This window comes from Mustela nivalis, assembly GCF_964662115.1.
Source record: "Mustela nivalis genome assembly, chromosome: 3".
In the NCBI taxonomy this organism is placed as follows: Eukaryota; Metazoa; Chordata; class Mammalia; order Carnivora; family Mustelidae; genus Mustela; species Mustela nivalis.
Genome location: NC_139022.1, coordinates 50,866,399 through 50,887,605, shown reverse-complemented (window position 1 = coordinate 50,887,605; position 21,207 = coordinate 50,866,399). Strand labels below are relative to the sequence as shown.

The following is a 21,207-nucleotide window of genomic DNA, read 5'->3' as shown; positions in this document are numbered from 1 at the left end:
TAGTCAAAGCTGGGGACCAGAAGATACTACATTAGTTCCAAACAGCCAAAGAACCTTCATTCATCACCAATTTCTATTTGGCTGCCTTTTAAAAGGTGGTACGAATGGGAAGTTATCCACTGAAAAATTTTTTTCATTTTTAAAAATGAGGGAAACAATATAATCAAGAATTTTAAGTGCAAGGAAGTTACACATGATGACAAGAAAGATGGCAAGAAGCTTTGCAACATGTCTTTTAGAGGAACAATGTTTTCCTGCAATGTGGTCAGCTCTCAGTATGAAAGCAAAGTGTAATACCTTGGTCCCCCCCTCTTAAAATTTTATCATATAGCTGAGGCTTGTAGTGGAAAAGAATGTATTTCTCCCATGATCCAAAGACTGTTAAGTATTCTATTTGGAACAACTGTTTAAGAATTACTGGACTGTAGGTATCTAACCAATTTTGCTTTATATAATACATATATCTATGTATGTATTATTTTAATTAAGATTTTTTTTTAAAGATTTTATTTATTTGACAGATCACAAGTAAGCAGAGAGGCAGGCGGAGAGAGAGGAGGAAGAGAGGAAACCACTGAGCAGAGAACCCGATGTGGGGCTCCATCCCAGGACCCTGACTGAGATCATGACCTGAGCCGAAGGCAGAGGCTTTAACCCACTGAGCCACCTAGGTTCCCCTTAATTAAGATTTTTAAAATTTGACAAAAAACAGCAGGGGGAACAACAGGCAGAGAGCGGGAGAAGCAGGCTTGCTGAGCAGGGAACCTGATGCAGGACTCGATCCCAAAACCCTGGGATCATGATCTAAGCCAAAGGTAGATGCTTAATGACTGAGCCACCCAGGCGCCCTCCAATTTTGCTTTAAAGCAATAACCAAACTGTTAAGTGTTTAAGATGGAGAATACATACCAGTTCTTTATTTTCACTTTTGCAGAGACACTCTTTTAATAGTTCTTCCCATCATATAAATATGCCTTTATCTCATACTTGTCATATTTTATTGGTCCAAAGACAGACAAAATGTGAATAAGCTGGAACCTATGATAACAAGTAACAGTAGCAGAAACCAGGTTAAGGTAGTAATTAAAACTGTCCAAGCAGCAAAATTTATTGATATTGCACTACAGTCTAAATTTAACACAATATTTTTACAGAAAGCCAATATCTGAACAATCAACTGTAAAAATGTTTTAAAATACGAAAGGAAACCTTCATTCTCTCAAATTGTATTCTGCAAGATAAAAGGTTTTTAATTTCTAAACTGTGTTACTACATCAAAAAGCTTTCAAAAAAACATAATAACTGTTCATTTTCTCAGGGGAGAGTACAGCTGGCACTGCTGATCAACTTTGGAAATACAATAATCCTGCAAACATTTAAACTCAATGGGAATTCTTAATTTATGATAGTCACACCCAATATAAGTAAGAATCAGTCCTCATCCTTTGATTAACACTGAGGGAAAGAGACAAAGCTACTGGTTAGCCAGAATGTAATAATTCAGAAACACAATAAATCCAATCAAAAGGTATCAATTTGTATAACAAGGTAAAGCCCACAAGTACTCTGGGGTTTCTTTTCTGCTGTTTGACAATTAACCAAAACAAGCACCAGGAACATCATTACTACCACAGAGTTACTCTTAATGGTTTACTTACATTCTTTTTTCAAACATTAAAATCCCCTAGAAGGTAAAGTCATAAAACGCTGTGACAGTTAAGGCAAAAATTAAATGTTATATTATTTTCATATAAGATAAAAATAATCACTGAAGAGTTTACGAATCTAGTTACCACACTTACTCAAGTCCAGTTTGCGCAACATATTTAGTGAAACCATTTCAATTTTTTCCAACCAGCTTTCTTTCGTAGGTCCCACATGAAATTTAACATGACTCAGCATAAATATCTTCACCTTCTTCAGACTAAAACCTTCTCCCAAGAAAACTATTTTAAGACTACACACCTTCCTTGAATATTACCTAGTCTCTGCAGCATAAAAGACACTTCAAACCCTTGTTGTGGGAGGGGTAGGGTTAAAAAAAAAAATTCTTATTCCCTTTTCCATCCAAACTAACCTGCATAAAAGATAATTTTATATAGGATTTCACTTGTTAATACATGAAGTATAATTCCATTTGACTAATCATTTTATTCTGAAGTAAGACTGTTAAAAGTTTTTGTTAAAGCCAACAGGTAAACCTTTACATCTGAATTGTATGTGTCAATTATCAAAGATGATTTTTTTATAAGGTATTAAGCTAATAAACTTCAAACACAACCATAAGAAAAAATATATATGTGTGTGTGCATATACATCATGTGTGTGTTATATACACAAACATATATATACAAAATAGTTCATGGTTTTATTTTCCTTCCCTGTTACTGAAGGAAACGCTTATAAGAAAATGGAAAGTCAGCAGAGCCCTGGGACAGTAGTGAAATGCACAAAGAAACTCTTGTAGATATGTCTTTTGTGCTTTTCTATCGGTGCACATTTTATGTACAGGACATGAAGAGAGCAAGTCCCCTGCTACTCATTCACTGCAGGAAGTATTAACATCTAACTGAACTACTAAGAAATAGTTACTACCTTGCTAAACTGCAATCAGTTGAGAACTTTTGCTTTCATTTGTTGCCATCCATAGCTGATTCACAAAAGAATAAGATAAACTGAGATATTTTACAAAGAACTAGCTAATCTCTTAAAGCTTGAGAAATAACTAACAATATAGATTTGTGCCCCAAATGCTTCACACCGTAGTTTGTAGCTAGAGACTGCTTCAGAACCTCAGTCAATGAATGCAAAGCAGAGTAAATTAAAATGTTACATACCTCAGAAAGTCCACAACCTAAGACTGTTAACTAAGACCTCTCCAGGACTAGCAGAATACTGCCCATTTCACCCTAGAACCACAGTTTTCTTTGTTCCCAATCTGACAGCTACAATGCACTGAGACCCCAAACAGCAGTAGTGTCCATAACCTTCCCCTCCACATGTGGCCCAAGGGCACGGTATGTTCACTGCATAAAATTCCCACAGCAGCAGATTTACCGTAAGGATGTAGCACAAACTAACCTTCTATAGAAGGGACAAGATACAAAGTGTGGGTGGTGGTGGGGACTCCATGGCCTCTTTCTGGCTTCGGAAGTCAATAACCAAAACGACACCCAAACCCCTGTTAAGAGCCCTCCCACCAAAAACGCAGCACATGTATATGTCCAGGGCCTTATTCTTCCATCGGACTAAAGTACTAAAGAAGTCTACCAAGAGGAGCATTCATGTGGGCCAAAGTTTCAAAACAAGGCAATTGATTTCTGCATCTAATCCCTTTCCCCCAAGCACCGCTAGCCAGTACTACACAGCTGACACAAGCACTCTGTCATGTTTCTTTTCAAATTGTGCTTTCGAGCCACGACCGTCGCTAGACCATCCCCTCTGCTAACCACAGAAGACACAAGACAAATGCAATCTCTTTACTAGTGATTTCATTAACCTGGGGACCCAGATTAAAGATTCAATTATAAACATCTCTCAAAATAAAACTTCCTTATTTTACAATAGTTTTTCCAATTTAATTTCTTTGTACTTTACATTAAAATCAGAGCAACTAAAGCTGGTGGAAGCCAGCCCTTCAAGTCCACTCCCATGTATGAGAGGTAGCTTTATGCTCTTCCCTAGCTTTACACTACTGCTCCAATAGTACATGCAGTTTGTCGTAAGAGAACTACATGGGAAGGAATGGATCGCCGTTCAGGACGAATGTATAGCTACCTCATGAAGTGGCTATGTCACACGCCTGACCATGGCTGGCTGTGCTCGCACACTCCTGGAAGAAGTACAACAGCACTTCAGTGTGGTTGGAGCTGTAAATTATCGAAACAGGAAGGACCAGGCTCAAAACACCGATCTTCAAAGTGAGAAAAATTGCTTTAGATTTAATGGATTGCTTGGCAACCGTAAAAAAAATAAGGCCAACTTTATCCAGAGCTAGAAAACACTTGGTCATGGCCATACATATTAGACACTGCTTGGCCTAGGCAATGATCACGCTTCTAGCCTAATACAACAGAGAGCACTCAAGAACTGGATTATCTTCTAAAATTTCTTCCTTATACTCTTTGCCCAGCAACTACAGCTATCTCCTTCCTTCAGGGCACTTTTGTTCTATAATAACCATCTATCTTATATTTTGAAACTGTAACCCAGAGCTTTATTTTGAAAGCATGGAACAGAGCCTTTATTGCCTATTTGCAATCTGCTGTCTTCAGGACACACAAGTATAAACTTCAAGAGCAACTTAACTCTAGGAAGAAAAAGATGCTGATGCCATCATAATCTCATTTTTAGAGTTCTCCGTAACTATACAAATACACTTTAAAGTCTTAGGACAGAATATAAAATGAGGAACTCTAGCTAGGCTTTACCAAGCTATCAGAAATAAGGTCTAACAAAACTGTTGTTTTACTAAACCTGTTTACCCAGAAACAGGTACTTAAAGGTAAAGGATATTTTGATATCTTCAGACAAAGTAAGACTTCGTCTAGCTTATCATTCATCTAAAGTTGCAATACATATGAGCCCCTTCCCCACTGCCAGAATATAATCTGAGTCAAAATCACTAAGTGACTTACTTTTCTTCAATCATAAATATGTTAATGAATCTGACCTTGTAACTATGATTAATATGCAAAGAAAACACTGCCTCAGAGAACACAGACACAATGGATGTCAATAAAAAAATCTCAACAGGCAGAGAGAGGTACTTATACAAAAATAAAGATAAAAAGCCAAGAGACATTATCATCGTAAGAAAAGTAACTTGGCAAACAGTCTAATTTTTATACTGACTTTTTGCTCTTTACTGTTCAAGTTAGGTGTTGGAAACAAACAAACAAAAAGAGGGAATTAGGTAATGAAATGTTTCTAATGTACACATGCCCTTAGACCTGAACTTTCCTAAAGATAACCATAGTATGTTGAGCTTTATAATAAAATTTAAATTTAATCCTTGCGGAAGGATGCCATTTACTTATATTTGAGTTTTTTGATATTACACACAAACTCCTAATGCCAGAAAAGACTAAGTACCAACCCAATCTTATAGCATAAAATTATGTTTTGCTATATATCTTCCTTATCTGCACTTACTAATTGATATTTAATAGAAAAATAAGAATATCCAAAGCTCAAAGCAGCAAGCAGTGACCACAAATCCCTTGGCAGCTTAGGAGACTTGCTTTTATGTATTAACATGAAAATCCAACTCAAGTTTCAAACCTCTTCAAACTTCACCCCTGCTAAGGGTTCTATTCAGTTAATGTCTCGGGAAGAGTGTCACTGGTTGAAATCCTAAAACCATTCATTTGCTATTTCTTAACAAAAATTTGTGAAAGCATGTAAACTATAACCCCTATCTTTTGGATAACAATGGTTAAGTACAAAAAAATTCATTTAACATCTTACAAATCATTACAGTTATACATAAAAGCACCTACAAAATTTAAAAAAATGAAAGATTCACAGTGCACTGAACCTTGGAAAATGTAAGGCTAGAACATAAGAACATTTAAAAAGTGGATTCAAAGAACTATTTTTCTCTCAAAGACATTAAAACACAATGAAGCCAACACAACTACTCTTCTCATCTAGCTTTTTAAAATGCAGCACACAGAAGTAAATTATTGCATATTCAGCACACTCCTTTATCACTTGATTTCTTCAAACCATGCTAAAATTCTCAAAGGAGAAATCCAGTTCTGTGCTAAGCATGGCCTTCTCAAGGTAACCTGAACACTGAGAAACTAATACACAGGTTCAAGGGTATAAGTATAGCAGATGTACATAAAACAGGTACATCCAACATACATATTTTCTGCATAGTTAAGTCACATCACACACATAAACTTTAACTCACATCATTTTTTACCTCAAACTGTCAAGAGAGCTAAAAGCCTCAAGTTACCCAAATCCCATCTGAACAATACCTTTATTTTGTTCCACAGTGCATTATATGAAGCAGCACAACAGCAGTAACATTTAACCATAGTTAAACTGCTGTAATTGAAAAGAGATAATCTGTTGGTTCTTGAAAAGGGTCAACACCATTAGAAGACACATACTTCTGGTAACTAACTCTAATCTCTTTTGCTTTTGTAATAAGAGCTGAAAAACCCAACTTGAGGCACAAGAAAGACTGACCAAAATATTCAAAAACAACAACAACAACACACACACACACACACAAATTATGTTTGCCAGATGACATTAAATGAATGATAATGATTTACCTGCTAGGCAAACTAAGTTTTCACTCCCTTAACAATTTAATAGATATCTGGAATGCTGAGACCAACTACAAATATGGCTCAAGGAGACCCAAGCAAAGCAGCTGTATTTCTGGAAAGAACAGTAAGAGCTTCCAAAATCAATCCTACAATGCATTTTAATAAAGGTCACAGAAGGATTCACAAGTTTGTCACATTAAAAGATGCAGGATTATGGATAACCTAGTTTTAAACATACTGCTATAATCATGAATTCTCCTGCTTAGCACCAAGAGGGTGACACTTTTATTAATAAATAGAATTTCTCCTTTAAAAATCAAGCCATTTAAAAGCTAAAGCAAAGAAATACCAAGTGAATTCCTTACAATAGTACTTCTTCTGAAAGTCCCACTGGGTCAAATAGAACCCCTATTAAATAGGCTATCTATACAGAATAAAGACTTCTACAATAAAATTTACAAGCAGAGATATATTCTGTGGATACCACATGTAAAAAAAGATTTTTAAAACCCACATGGCAGATGCACACGCACACATATGCTCACACATCACCCCCTGCCAAAAGAAATACCTTCAACGAGGTCAGAAGCAGTCCAAATACTAAAGCCCCCTTAAAGTCCTGGTGATTGTCCTCAATTAGAGCTGAAATTCTTAAAATGGCCATTGCCATCTTTATTTAAAAAGAAGCCTGAAGGAGCAAAATACAGTCCTAGAAGGAGTTACATATGTTACCTTCTTGTTCTGATCATCCGCGAGTGAAATGCTTTATTTGTACCTGGGTGAACCGCATACCCCTTCCCTTCTCACTCCATCATCAAGGGGCTTCAGCATGCTCCTAAAGGCTTGTCAGTTTCTGCTACTACCGCAAACTGGAACCTAATACAACATTAGTTTCCAGAGATCAACACCGAGATGCAAAGTAAAACCTAATAATGTCAGTATTCATTCCATTCATATTTACACAATTGTAAGAGAGAATAAACTTTCACAGGAACGAAACCATTGTACAATACTGAAGAGTTGGCGGCAGGACAGTGAAGACAAAACCAAAGCAGTTGCCACCAAAGCAGTTGCTGGATCCCCACCTCAAGGCTCCCCGCTCCTCTCTCCCAGGTTCACTGACTGCACAAGGCTCTCAACTCCCAGTCAGAGTATCCACTCCCTACCCAACCAACTCAATCCCCCTCCGGGCTGAGGACTTTGTCCTGTAATGAAGTGCTGTGCTCAATTTTAACATGAACATTACATAGTAGATGCTGGCTCTAAATAAAACCTTTCAACAAATCTCCCAGCACAAGAGGATTAGAGAACCTAAGTGATTAGAGGCAGAGAAATGCGCAAAATGCCACCAAGGCAGATGACCTGCCATCTTGACTTCTGTAACAATTTTAGCTCTTGCATTCATTTAATATTTGTGCATTCTAATTTCTTTTAAAAATGTCAACATAAGGAAACTCTTGTTGCAATCACTGTCGTGGCTAGATGAAGCATTCCCTTTAACTTGGCTACCTGATGATGACTCAAGCACTATTTTTTGACCAGAACATGAAATAAAAACCACAATCACACAGAAAAAAAAAATGCTCTCATAAAAAGCAACTTAAATTCGTTAGCCAAACACTGAAAAGGTATATCTGTATAAAAGGTTATAACTGCATTTACAGTGCAAACTCATGTTTCTTTCTACTCTCTCTTCTGCAGAGAACGTTATCTTCAGAAACATCATTGCCTCCCTGCATTTCTTTAAAACACCTGAGAAAGGTAAGGCTCAAAGAGACACGCACTCAAATGCAACAGGTTTCTGATCCTGGGACTTCCACAACACAGCTGCTGCTATCAAAGGTCCAAGATTTTCATTATAGCATTATGGTCAAACTTAAAACTCAAAAAGGCTCTGGATGAAAAGGGGAACTTGCAATGACCATTACACGCCACAGACTGTCCCTCGGCATGTTCTAGCAACTGGTCTTCACCGGAGCAAGGCAAGTCATATACAGCATCTGTTTAATAAACAAACAAACAAACAAACAAACTCAATAACTTAGTAAGAACTCAAATACTGCCCCTACCCACCTTTTGTTATAAAGGAATGCACATACAATATATATTTTTCCTCATCACACTCTAAATCTAACCTAAGCAGAACCACCAAGATACTTTCTCTTCCCTAAAATGAGGCTCAACAGATTTTCTAATCTAGGATTGTCAATTTCCACACATTCATTCAAAATCTTAATCTCAGCCTTTAAGACCCTGTAATATTCACATGCTTTCAAAAAATGGGCACTTTTTTTTTCTACTCCCATATTTGTTTTCTGTGCCAACGTAAAGGAAGCTTTCTAAAAAGATCAAAATGTAAGCACTGTAAAAAGAAGGGGGGAAAAAAGGCAAGCACTGTAAAGATTACAACTGTAATCTAAGACTTACAAAGAGTCCAATTGTAGAAAAATAAAGATGGAGCTTACCAAGGGAATATAATAACCTAAGGGAATATATTAACCTTTAGGGAATGTATTAACCTAAGGAAAAATCCAAATTTTCAAAATCACAGTCCAACAAAACTCCCAATTTATCAAGGTTTGTTTTTGTTTTTTGTTTTAAAGGTAGAGGAGACCTAACCAGGAAAATGAATCGGGAACAGACATCAAGAAGCTGAGGCACGGTCACCTGGGAGGTTCAGTTGGTTAAGCATCTGCCCTTGGCCCAGGTCATGATCTCAGGATCCTGGGATCAAGTCCCACATGGGGCTCCCTGCAAAGGAAGGAGCCTGCTTCTCCCTTTCCCTCTGTCCTTCCCCCAACCTGTGCATGCACACACTCTCTCTCTCCACTAAATAAATAAAATCTTTTAAAAAAAAAAAAAGAAGGCTGAGGCGCAAAGAAAATCTCAAATGAGGTTTCCCAAGACAAAAATCTTTTTATACTTCCTTTTTAAGACAAACTTTTTATGTCCATAACATCCCCAACTAAGCTAGGTATATGAAGTTACAATATACCTTCTTCCTGAACATATGGGCTTTTTAAAGATTTTGTAAAGTAACTGATTTCTGAGCTTATGTTAATTAAACTATCAGCCTATCATATCCCCAGCAGACAACATGGCCAGAAAAATCTTATTAAGGGGACTTCTAAACCCATATGTATATATACCAAACGACTGACAGTTCTTATGACTTCATAGTTAACCTTAATTTTCCAAAATAGGTTTAAAGCATCTTTTAAAATAGCATTTATCCTGTTTAAACTATAAGCAGTACTGCAAGAAAATATGATTATAATGCTTCCTATTTCTTCAGACTTTTCTGCATGAAAGGCTTAAATTTAAATGGTGAATAAATGTAATAATGGTAAATAAATGTAATAAATCTACTGCACAGGGCTTTCACACAATTCAAAACAGCATGTAAGAAAAGTCTACCATACTTACAAATGACATCTATTAAATCAATTATTACCGAAGAACTTTCTACATTCATCACCATTACTTTCCAAATCAGATCACAAACCTACTCTTTATAACTGATTAATAAAAGCTATCTCTAGTACCTGCTTTAAAAGTTGCTCAAGGCCTCCTGAAAAGCGGGGAATGTTGCCCTTCTGAAGTTAGTACTCATATATGTATGTGAGAATGAGGTCTCCTCACCTTTACAATACTTGGTTCTACTCCCTTCTCACCAATATTTATTGACTTACAATGTTCACACATAGCACCAAGGTTTGACATTCACACACAAAAACAGCACACTGAAAGGAAAAATCATTTCCTCTTGATCATTAAAGGTCATTTTAGCAAGTTTCATACTTAGAGAACGTGACCACACATAACGAACTCTCTACAAACATGTGCAACTCTTACTGCTTGTCCATCACAGTCCATCATACCTCAACTAAAATCAAGGTTAGGAGAAAACCAAATCAAATCCCACCAGAGGTTTTAAAAAGAAAATGACTTGCCTGTTTCAAAATTATCCTGAAGTTTTCGTGGATGAAGTCTTTTTTCACATTTCTATTAAAAAAAAAAAAACATACACACACACACACACACAAAAACACACACAACAGCTGCAGTTATTCTACTCACTATAAATGAAGAGATGTATGATCAAGTTTCTCAGGAAGAAGATTCAACCAGTAACATAAGCACCATCCCGGTCTTACACTGCTATATTTATTTTTTATTTTAAGCCTAAAACTTTTTTTAGTTCTTGATTATATGTACAATATAGAAACACCAGAAAAAGAAAATTACTCATTAAATTTCTCAACCCAGAGATAATTAAGTATTAACATTACGTGTATCTTTGTAGTTTTTTCTCTATGATGATACTGTGAATTTTCATATAATTACTAAAAATTCACTGGAATTATTCAGTACATAGGACTATGCTGTAATCTACTTTTTTTTTTTTTTTTAAACATTTAGAGAGAAAAAGTATGAGCATGTGCAACTGGGGTAAGGGGGAGAGGGAGAGAAACTCCAGGAGACTCCCCACTGAGCACGGAGCCCAACATGGGGCTCAATACCATTATCCTGAGATCATGACCTGGGCCGAAATTTAGAGTTGGACGCTTATCTGACTGAGCCACCCAGGCATCCCAATCTACTTTTTAAATGTAATATACTGTGGGGGCACCTGGGTGGCTCAGTGGGTTAAATGTAATATACTGTGAACATTATTTTTTTCAATAAATATAAATCTATGCCATCATTTTTAATGACTACATGGTAGTCCACTGCATAGATCTATGATACTGCATTTAAAATTTTATTTTGGGGTATCTAGACTGTTTCCATATTTTCATTATCAAAAGAGTAATGGAATGAACATTCTTTAAAATTCTCTTCTAGGGAAACAATTTAAGAACCTTTTCAAGGGCGCCTGGGTGGCTCAGTGGGTTAAGCCTCTGCCTTTGGCTTGGGTCGTGATCTCAGGGTCCTGGGATCAAGCTCCACATCGGGCTCTCTGCTCAGCGGGGAGCCTGCTTCCCCCTCTCTCTCTGCCTCTCTGCCTGCTTATGATCTCTCTCTCTGTCAAATAAATAAAATCTTAAAAAAAAAAAAAAAAAAACACTTTTCAGGCTTTCCATATAGTCAAGCTACTCTCTAGAAGATTGTACCAAGTAGTTATTTTTGAGTGTTGCCAAAACACTCAACAACATACAAATGGCTCTTTTTATCTGTGCTAATCTGTCAGGAAAGAAGTATAATAGTAAAAGGCAAATAATCTAACAGTAAACTCATCTTTAACATGTGTTTGCCCACGAAATCAATATACCCCAAGTTAAGTAAATAGCAAACAGAAATTGAGGTAAAAACTTTTTGCTAAAACCTTAAAACTATTATCACCCACCATTAAAAAAAGAAAAGTAGCTGAAACTACAAGAGAATTCATCAGGACTTACAGAAAAGGTAAGCAATGGAGACCCATTAGTTATGAACCACTTTCTAGAGCACAAACTAAGAGTGAAAGTCAATGCTTAAAATGCTCACAGTTATCTGTCTGCAGGCCAAGTCTAAGGGCTATGGCACTGGCTTTATTTTTAATTTTCTAAATTCTATCAATCTGAAAGGAAAAAAATATACCATGATGTTCTTCCCAACTTTCAACTTAATTAAAACAATACAAACTCTGGGGTGCCTGGGTGGCTCAGTGGGTTGAGCCTCTGCCTTCAGCTCCGGTCATGATCTCAGGTCCTGGGATCAAGTCCCACATCGGGCTCTCTGCTCAGCAGGGAGCCTGCTTTCTCCTCTCTCTCTCTCTCTCTCTCTCTCTCTCTCTCTGTTTGCCTCTCTGCCTACCTGTGATCTCTGTCAAATAAATAAATAAAATCTTAAAAAAAAAAAATACAGACTATACAGAAAAACAGTCAAGGACTTGCTCTTTCTAGAAAGCAGGGTTGACTACACAGTATTAAAAAATATTTAAATACCCACATAAAAAAGCAAAAATCAGCTGTGCTATTGAATCAATGTGACAAACCTGTAACAGAGAGCCAGAGATTTTAAGTGAGCAAATAATACACAATTTCACTCCACAAAATCTTACCAATATATCAATTTCATGTGCTTTGACAATGCCCTTGTTCCACTCCTAAAACAGGGTGATCTGTCTTCTTAGATTTAGAGCTAGAAGTCTTACCATCAAGGGATTCTGATGCTTGGCTGGCTGGCTGTGGACCCCGTTTGTTTTTTTCTTCTGATTAGGTGAATCCTGATACTGTTTTCTGCCATTTCCCCTCATACTTTGATTCTGTTTTTCCAATGAAAAGAAATAAAATGTAAACCTACACTATAATATAACAGGACAAAAGCATATACCCCCAAGATTATGTTTAGCTGGTTGAATAAGAGTTTAGCAAAGTCCTCCCCCTAAATTTTCCTAAAACACTGGGGAACCGCATCATATCAATATCAGTATCAAACTGATGCTTGCCAAAAGGGGGATGCGCAAAATGGGTAAAGGGGAATGGGCTTCTAATATGGAATGAGTAAGTCACAAGAATAAAAGGTACAGTGTAGGGAATACAGTCAATCACACTGTAATAGCATTCATTATACAGTGGTTTTATGGTGACAGATGGGAGCTACACCTGTGGTAACAGAGAGATGATGAATCACTATGTTGTACACCTGAAACTAATGTAACATTATCAGCTATACTCCAATTTAAAAAATTATTTTTTAAATAGTAAGGAAATAGGCTGACAGAAACTCACATTACGACATGCTTTTAATCCAATTTCATTCATTCTGCTCCTCCTGGTATTTTATAGTGTGGTATAAGAAATATAAAGTTTATCTCTATAACTAGTTTTAAATGTACGATTCAGTGGCAGTAAGTATAGTTACAATGTTGTACACCACCACCAGTATCCATCTCCAGAACTTATTTCATCATCCCAGACAGAAACTTTATACCCATTAAATAACTCTGTATTCCCCCATCCCTTGCTTTGGTAAGCTCAAGTTAATTTGTATCTATAAATTTGTCTGTTAGGTACCAAATATAAACAGAATGGTATAATATTTTCCATGGTGTGTGACTTACTTCATGCAGCATGTGCCTAAGTTGCAATGACCATGTTGTAGTATGTATGTGTCATGATTTCATTCCTTTTTATGACTATTATACCTGTATGTATATTCTGTCAATCTGTTCATCTGTTGACAGACATGTGGGCTGTTCCCATCTTTTGGCTATTGTGAATAATGCCACTATGAACACAGGTACACAAGTTACCTGATTGAGTCCTTGATTTCAGTTTTGTGAGGATATACCCAGCAAGTGGAATTGCTGATCATACGGTAATTCTGTATTTAACCTTTTAAGGCACCACCAAACTATCTTCCATGGCAGCTAGGCCCCATTTACATGCCCACCGAAAATGCAGGGGAACTCTAATTTCTCCACATTCTTGTCAACACTTGCTGTTTGCCTTTTTTTTTTTTTTTTTTTATTGCAGCTATCCTAATGGATATGAAATGGTATCTCAGAGTGGTTTTGATTTGCATTTCTCTAAAGACTAATGATGCTGAGATTCTTTTCATGTGTTTATTGGCCATTTGCATTTCTGCTTTGGAGAAATGTCTATTCAGGTTGTTTGCTCATTTTTTAATTGGGGTTTCTTTCATAAATTTGCGTGTCATCCTCACACAGAGGTTATGCTTATCTTCTCTATCATTCCAATTTTAGGATATGTGTTGTTAAAGTGAGCACTAATTGGAGTTTTTTGCTGTTGAGTTAGTCTGGATGTTAATCTAACATCAGATATGTGACTTGCAAATATTCTCTCATTCTGTGGGTTTATCTTTTCATTGAGTGTCCTCTGATATACAAAAGTTTTTAATTTTGATGACCCCAGAATATTTTTTAAAAGAATGCAAACAAGGAAGAGTGGCACACAAATGGATGGCTAAAATGATAAAGACAGACACTGCCAAGAATTAGTAAGGATGTACAAGTGGAGTTCTCATATATTCCGCTGGAGATAACTTGAGAACAGGCATATCCAGTGATCTAGAAATTCTATTCATTATCTATACACAAAAGAAAACTCATCAAAATATACATACGGAAATAGCCATAGCAACATTGTTTGCAAAAGCCCAAAACTGGAAACCAAAATGTCCATTAAGAGTAGAACAGATAAGTGTGGTATAATCATGCACGAGAATACAACACAATAATAAACCTTTCATTGATGGCATATATACCAAAGTCAGATGCTAATTTTTATTACTTACTATACTGTATTTATACCAAAACTGTAAAGGTTATGAAGTCTCTGCTGCGCTTCTAATCACAAGTCGGGAACACAAAAGTCTTAGATCAACAATGCAAAGTTCTGTAACTGTTAATCTGCAATTGTTCAATTCAGATACATTTTGAAGTCAAATCTAAATTTATAAAAATCTCTTTAAATGTATTATCACTCACCTTTGCTTTTAAAAGGTCAGACATTTCAGAATGATTATTATATGGCTTTTGCTGCAGTGGTTGCCTATGCTTTATCCACTGGTCACCAGGAGAACCTTCAGGAAATAACTGTTGACTGTGGCGGAATTTGGTTCGACTACACCAAGATTTAAAAAGAATAAAAACCGTATCACGAAATTGTCACTTAAAATTCTTCTAACACCTTGATAGTTTATCGTACAGATCACCAACCTTACTTTCTTATTTACTGTCTACCTCTCTGCAGTAGAATACAAGTGCCCTAAGGGCAGGGATTCTTACCTACTTAACCTACTGCTTAGTCCCTGGCACCCAGAAGAGCGACTGGTGTTCACTATTTCTTGAACGAATTAAAAGTGCTACATTTAATCCCAAACTTCCCTAAATCATCCATATTACCTCCTCCCTATAAGTGATCATACCTTTTAGGGGCGCCTGGGTGGTTCAGTGGGTTAAAGCCTCTGCCTGCAGCTCAGGTCATGATCCCAGGGTCCTGGGATCGAGCCCCACATCGGGATCTCTGCTCAGCGGGGAGCCTGTCCCCGCCAACCACCCCCCCCGCCCCGCCCCGCTCTCTCCACCTGCCTCTCTGCCTACTTGTGATCTCTGTCAAATAAATAAACTCTTAAAAAAAAAAAAAAGTGGGGCGCCTGGGTGGCTCAGTGCGTTAAAGCCTCTGCCTTCAGCTCAGGTCATGATCCCAGGATTCTGGGATCGAGCCCTGCATCAGGCCCTCTGCTCGGCAGGGAGCCTGCTTCCTCCTCTCTCTCTCTCTGCCTGCCTCTATGCCTACTTGTGATCTCTGTCAAGTGAATTAATAAAATCTTAAAAAAAAAAAAAGTGATTATACCTTTTAAAAACCTGAAGAAAATAATTCTAAATTTAGTTGAAACAAATATTAAGTGGATGTTCTTTCTTACTAGGAGAGACAACTCATTCTCAGCCAGAATGTTTAAAGTGTGGAATCTGATCCTACACAGATACAAGTTACAAGTCCTCTATGCTAGAAGGGGATCTGAAATTTAAGCTATATTCTAAAGCAAAAAAATTAAGGGGCCCAAGACAATAGATAAGCAAATTAAATAAAGGTTTAGTTTCAAATTCTTACATTAAAGAATCTGACTGTGAAAGGTTATATTTACATAGTAGTCTGTAATAAAGAGCTACCATTTTTAAAAAAAGATTTTATTTATTTGACAGAGAGATCACAAGTAGGCAGAGAGGCAGGCAGAGAGAGGGGGGAAGCAGGCTCCCTGCTGAGAAGAGATCCAGATGCGAGGCTGATCCCAAGACCCTGAGATCATGACCTAGGCCAAAGGCAGAGGCTTAACCCAGTGAGCCACCCAGGCGCCCCAAGAGATATCATTTTATAGTAGCACTTACATGTGTAACAACAGTCCAGAGTCACTGATCCAAAGAACTGTACTACAGTGATTGTTTCTGAATATTCCACAATTCTCCTTTCCCATTTAAAAATAACAATAAAATTGCAGCATGCCTATTTTTTTTTTAAAGATTTTATTTATTTATTTGACAGAGAGAGATCACAAGTAGGCAGAGAGGCAGGCGGATCAAGAGAGGAGGAAGCAGGCTCCCTGCTGAGCAGAGAGCCCGATGCGGCACTCAAACCCAGGACTCTGAGATCATGACCTGAGCCGAAGGCAGCGGCTTAACCCACTGAGCCACCCAGGCGCCCCTGCAGCATGCCTATTTTATTGAGACAAAATTCAGGTATTTCCTCTAACACATCATCACAGACATATGATGTCTATATGCTAAGAACACACCATCCTGCCTAAGAAACCTGAAATTTGGTTAGAATTGCTTCATAACATCCTTACTCCACTCTCCAGGACCACAAAGCCTAGGACTAAAAGATATGGGAGTCACCTCACTTGCTATGATGGACAGTCTCCCAAACACCAAATACCACTGTTTTCCAAACACTGTCACTATTTTGTAACTTATGAGTAGTATGTTTCTTCCAAATCTTAGCTACACTCCTATCTACTTTTCCTATATTGTTTCACTTATGTCTAATAGTATATCATTTGGGGATTATAATCGCAGGTTCTAAAAGGCAGAAATGACTCTCGAGGCATAGTCTAAGCTCCTGTCCTCATAAAACCCAACCAAGATGAAATATTCCCTATGTATTTAAAAAAATATTGACTATAGATGTGGTTTGTTCCTGTTTAATTTCTGAAGCCCTCAGACAGAATAAGAACATTTAATTAAAGAAAATGTATAACGCAATTCTCTTTGAACCTAACATATAAAAGTTCTAGCAAGATTACAAATATATATACTTATTTAACAAAATTATTTACTCAGCCTACTCTGTAATTATAATTTGGATATAATTAAGTTCCAGCCAAAAAAATGTTCTTTGTGGTTCCTGTCCATGTAACAGTCACTTTTTACAATACAACAGTCTTTGTTAGGGAAAGAAAAGCAGCAAGCCCAAGTCTTCATAATGCAAGTTTTGGAACAAATTATACATCAGTATTCCTCATCACCACTATACTAAAACAGACTTCAATATATCCTCCATTCAACGATCTTCAGAGACCTAACTATCTCTGAAGTAAGGGGCCCAAGACAATAGATGAGCTCTGAAGTAGGCTATGAGAAGAGAATAGCAACATACACAGAGGCAGATTATTTTTCCCTCCATGTTCTATCTCCCCATCTAAAAAGTTGGTACCCTCTTGTGTATGCTATTTTAAAATGTGCCTGAAGCTCCTTTCAAACTCTAATTAACCTTTTTCATCTCATCAAAAACCCTTAGAAAAAATTTCTATTACCTCTAAGACCAGTAACAAAATACCCACAAAAAGGAATCCAATACCTCTGTAAACTTTAGAAGGAAGATGCTACTGCATTAAAAACTATCAGAATGCAGGAATTCTATGAATATATTTCTTTACCTCAATTTTTCCACAGTGGGTTTAGCTGGTGTGCTCCCAACTGATGAAAATCCATTGTCACTGTCTGAGGAATCTCCAAATCTCTGTGAAAGCCAGTCCCTTAATGGTCTATGAAAACATTAAGAATTCACTCTTAAAATTTGGCTACATTAAAAAAAAAAAAAAAAAAAAAAAAAGATCAGAAGTAGTATTGTTTTTCAAGAAACAGGAACATACCTGATAAAGGGAATGGCCATAAAAAATTTATTAGGTGCCAAACCAAGTTTGGATTTCGGGGTCATATCATTTCTATGGCAGGGCAATTTCTCAATGGAGAACCACTCAATGTTCTGAGACACAAAAAAATAATTCATTTAGTTAATTATCATCAGGGAGTTTCTAAAAGCAATTTCTTACTTCATTCAATTGGGATACTGCCCAGCAGCCTGAAAATACTTTAAATTACATACCCGAATTTCTCTTCTGGTTTTTGGGTTAAATTTTGTGTCTTTTGGAATTCCTGGAATGATGTACAAACGAGCAAGCTGGTCATTGATTCGAAGTTCAATGTAATCATCCTTACAAATATAATCTTTGATGTCAAAACCAGTTTCTTCAAAGACCTGGAAATAACAAATTTAGGTGACGATTTTCAATTGTTTCTGTTAGACCTCCAGTTTGTTAAAATTCATTCCAAAGCAAAAACTCAGAAAAATCCAGACAATTAAAGGCATGAAAACATGAGGCAAGAAATCAGAATATTCTAGGATTCTGTTCTAGCCCCGAAGCGTGTTCAACTATGGATAAACCCTTTTACATATCTCAGCCCAAGTTCTTCACCTATTCAATGAAGAAAGATGTGTGATTTACAAAAAGAAGTATGTATTATGTGGTCTTCATCCCTTTCTGATACATAGCTCCTAAAAACCCTTGGAATTTCCTAATCCATGAAAGCAACCAAGGTACCTTTTGCCATGTTACTGAGGTGACTTTTGGGCCCCACCTAAAGATGGGGAACTGATTGCAAGGACAACCAACCAAGGGATCAGAAGATTAGAATTTTCAGTCCACCTTCAAACCCTACCCTACCTCCCACCTCCATGAAGGGGAGAAAGTGTGGAGACTGAGCTCCAGGGTCAACAGCTAATGATTTAATCAAAACTGCCTATATAAAGAAGGCTCCATAAAAAACCAAGGGGGGGCACGACTTCCGGTCTGGTGAACGTGGAGATTTGGAAGAGTGGTACACTAGGAGACAACACAGAAGTTTTGCAACCTTTCCCCACATCCTGCCCTTTGCACTTCTTCCATCTGGGTGTTCTTGAATTATATATCCTTTTAAATACACTGGTGATCAAGTAAAATGTTTCTCTCTGTTCTGAAAGCCACTGATTGCAAATTAAACCCAAGGAGGGTGTCTTTGGAACCTCCAATAGGTTAGATGCACTGAAGACAACAAATTGCAACTGTCATCTGAAGTAAAAGGAAGTCTTGTAGGACCAAGCCCTTAACCTGAAGAATCTGATGACATTTCCAGGTAGACAGAGTCAGAACTGAGTTGAACGGAAGGATACCCAAGCCAATGTCTGACAACTGCTTGTTGGTGTGAGGAATGGCACCCCTCCCCCAACACACACATACATTGTAATTGAGTCCATAACTCTTAAAATGTTAGAATATAGCAACAGTTCCCAGTCTGTGGACAGTACATACTGGGACCATATATGGATTTTATTCATAGCATCTACAAATCTAAACATACACCAAGCTACAAACTAAAAACTGCCTTACACATATAAAACTATTTCTTGGGGGGGTGCCTGGGTGGCTCAGTGGGTAAAGCCTCTGCCTCCGGGTCAGGTCATGATCTCAGGGTCATGGGATCAAGCCCCACATCAGGCTCTCTGTTCAGCAGGGAGCCTGCTTCCTCCCCTCTGCTCTGCCTGCCTCTCTGCCTACTTATGATTTCTCTCTCTCTCTCTCCCTCTCTCTCTCAAATAAGTAAATAAATAAAATTAAAAAAAAAAAAAAAACTGTTTCTTGGGCTCCGGGATGCCTCAGTTGGTTAAATATCTGTCTTCAGCCCAGATCATGATCCCAGGGTCCTGGATAGAGTCCTGCACTGGGCTTCTTGCTCTGTGAGGAGTCTACTTCTCCTTCTCCCTCTGCACCTCCCCACCCTGCTTGTGCTATCTCTCTTGCTCGCTCTCTCTCAAATAAATAAAATCTTAAAAAAAAAAAATTTTTTTTTAATGAAAACTGAAATTGTGATTAGTACTAAAACTTAAACGCACAGATTCCAAAGTATAGCTACAACCCCATGTGTTGGGGTTGGCAGGGCGGGGAGATAAATGCAAAAAAACCTGAAAACCAGTGAAACAGACTCATGGTTCTACAACTGCCTTCCCTCAGCAGTGCCTCAAGGGCTGGAAGAGAAGGAATTGGGAGAACATAAATCTCAGGAACTGTTATTACATCTAACCTTCACCTCTTCTCTCAACTAGAGAAACCACACTTACTCTGATTAAACCACTGGTCTCGTCTGGACTTAAAAGTTCTCCTTCAAATAACATCTGTATTACTCTGACAAAGTCCTTCCCCCACTTCACCCCCACCGATCAAAAAGGCTTTGAATTCTCAGTGGCTTAGAACCCATTTTGGATCTTTTACACATTCCTAGTTCCTCCCCTTCCCTCTGGTTTCAGCATCTTTTAACCATTCAGTGGGACAAAAGGATGTTGAAACACATGGACAGGGGCGCCTGGGTGGCTCAGTGGGTTAAAGCCTCTGTCTTTGAGTCAGGTCATGATCCCAGGGTCCTGGAATTGAGCCTCAAATCTGGCTGTCGCTCAGCAGGGAGCCTGCTTCCTCTTCCTCCTCCTCTCTTTCCCTCTCTCTCTCTCTCTGCCTACTTGTGATCTCTGTCAAATAAATAAATATTTAAAACACATGGACAGGCTTGAATCTCTCAAAAGGTACAGGTATGTAGGAACTTTTCCTGCTCATTTGTCTCTTCCCTCTTTGTCACTTCATGCACCTCTTTCTACATTCCTCAAAAAAGGCACAGCTGGGACGCCTGGGTGGCTCAGTTGGTTAAGCGGCTGCCTTCGGCTCAGGTCATGATCCCAGCGTCCTGGGATCGAGTCCCACATCGGGCTCCTTGCTCGGCAGGGAGCCTGCTTTTCCCTCTGCCTCTAGCCTGCCACTCTGTGCCTGTGCTTGCGCTCTGTATCTCTCTCTCTCTCTCTCTAACAAATAAATAAAAATCTTAAAAAAAAAAAAAAAAAAAAGGCACAGCTATCCTTCTCCCAGACATGTGTAGTCTAGGACTCCCAATTTAAGCTCCTCCACAATATGCAACTCATTTGTTACCATTTCTGTAAATCCCTAAGCATGCTAAACCTCCTGTTCCTCATTAAAAATAAAAAAGCTAGGTGAAAATACTCACTTGAAAAATGTTCTATAGGTATATAGAATATGAGAAACATCTGTATTTCCTACTTCTGGGAATGTCAGACTGGGTACCTAAGTACATATGTGGTATTGGAAAAAA

At 37.8% G+C, this 21,207-nt stretch overlaps 1 protein-coding gene across 3 annotated transcripts in view; it reads right to left on the bottom strand.

Annotated features, from left to right (window-relative positions):
* Positions 1-895: 895 nt before the first annotated feature.
* DCP2 (decapping mRNA 2) overlaps positions 896-21,207 on the bottom strand; it is a 54,543-nt gene continuing 34,231 nt past the window's right edge. The window contains exons 5-12 of one of the 3 annotated variants that reach the window (XR_014309780.1): positions 18,125-18,277; positions 17,892-18,004; positions 17,676-17,783; positions 14,728-14,863; positions 12,430-12,540; positions 10,244-10,295; positions 8,075-8,290; positions 896-1,038 (exon numbers count right to left, since the gene is read on the bottom strand). Coding sequence is in view for 2 of the 3 variants with exons in the window: in XM_082723723.1 (XP_082579849.1) it covers positions 8,127-8,290; positions 10,244-10,295; positions 12,430-12,540; positions 14,728-14,863; positions 17,676-17,783; positions 17,892-18,004; positions 18,125-18,277 (837 nt within the window). In the remaining variant the exon portion in view is untranslated. Of the gene's footprint in view, positions 8,291-10,243; positions 10,296-12,429; positions 12,541-14,727; positions 14,864-17,675; positions 17,784-17,891; positions 18,005-18,124; positions 18,278-21,207 lie in introns of all 3 variants that reach the window. The other 2 variants (XM_082723723.1, XM_082723724.1) reach the window with 2 other exon arrangements.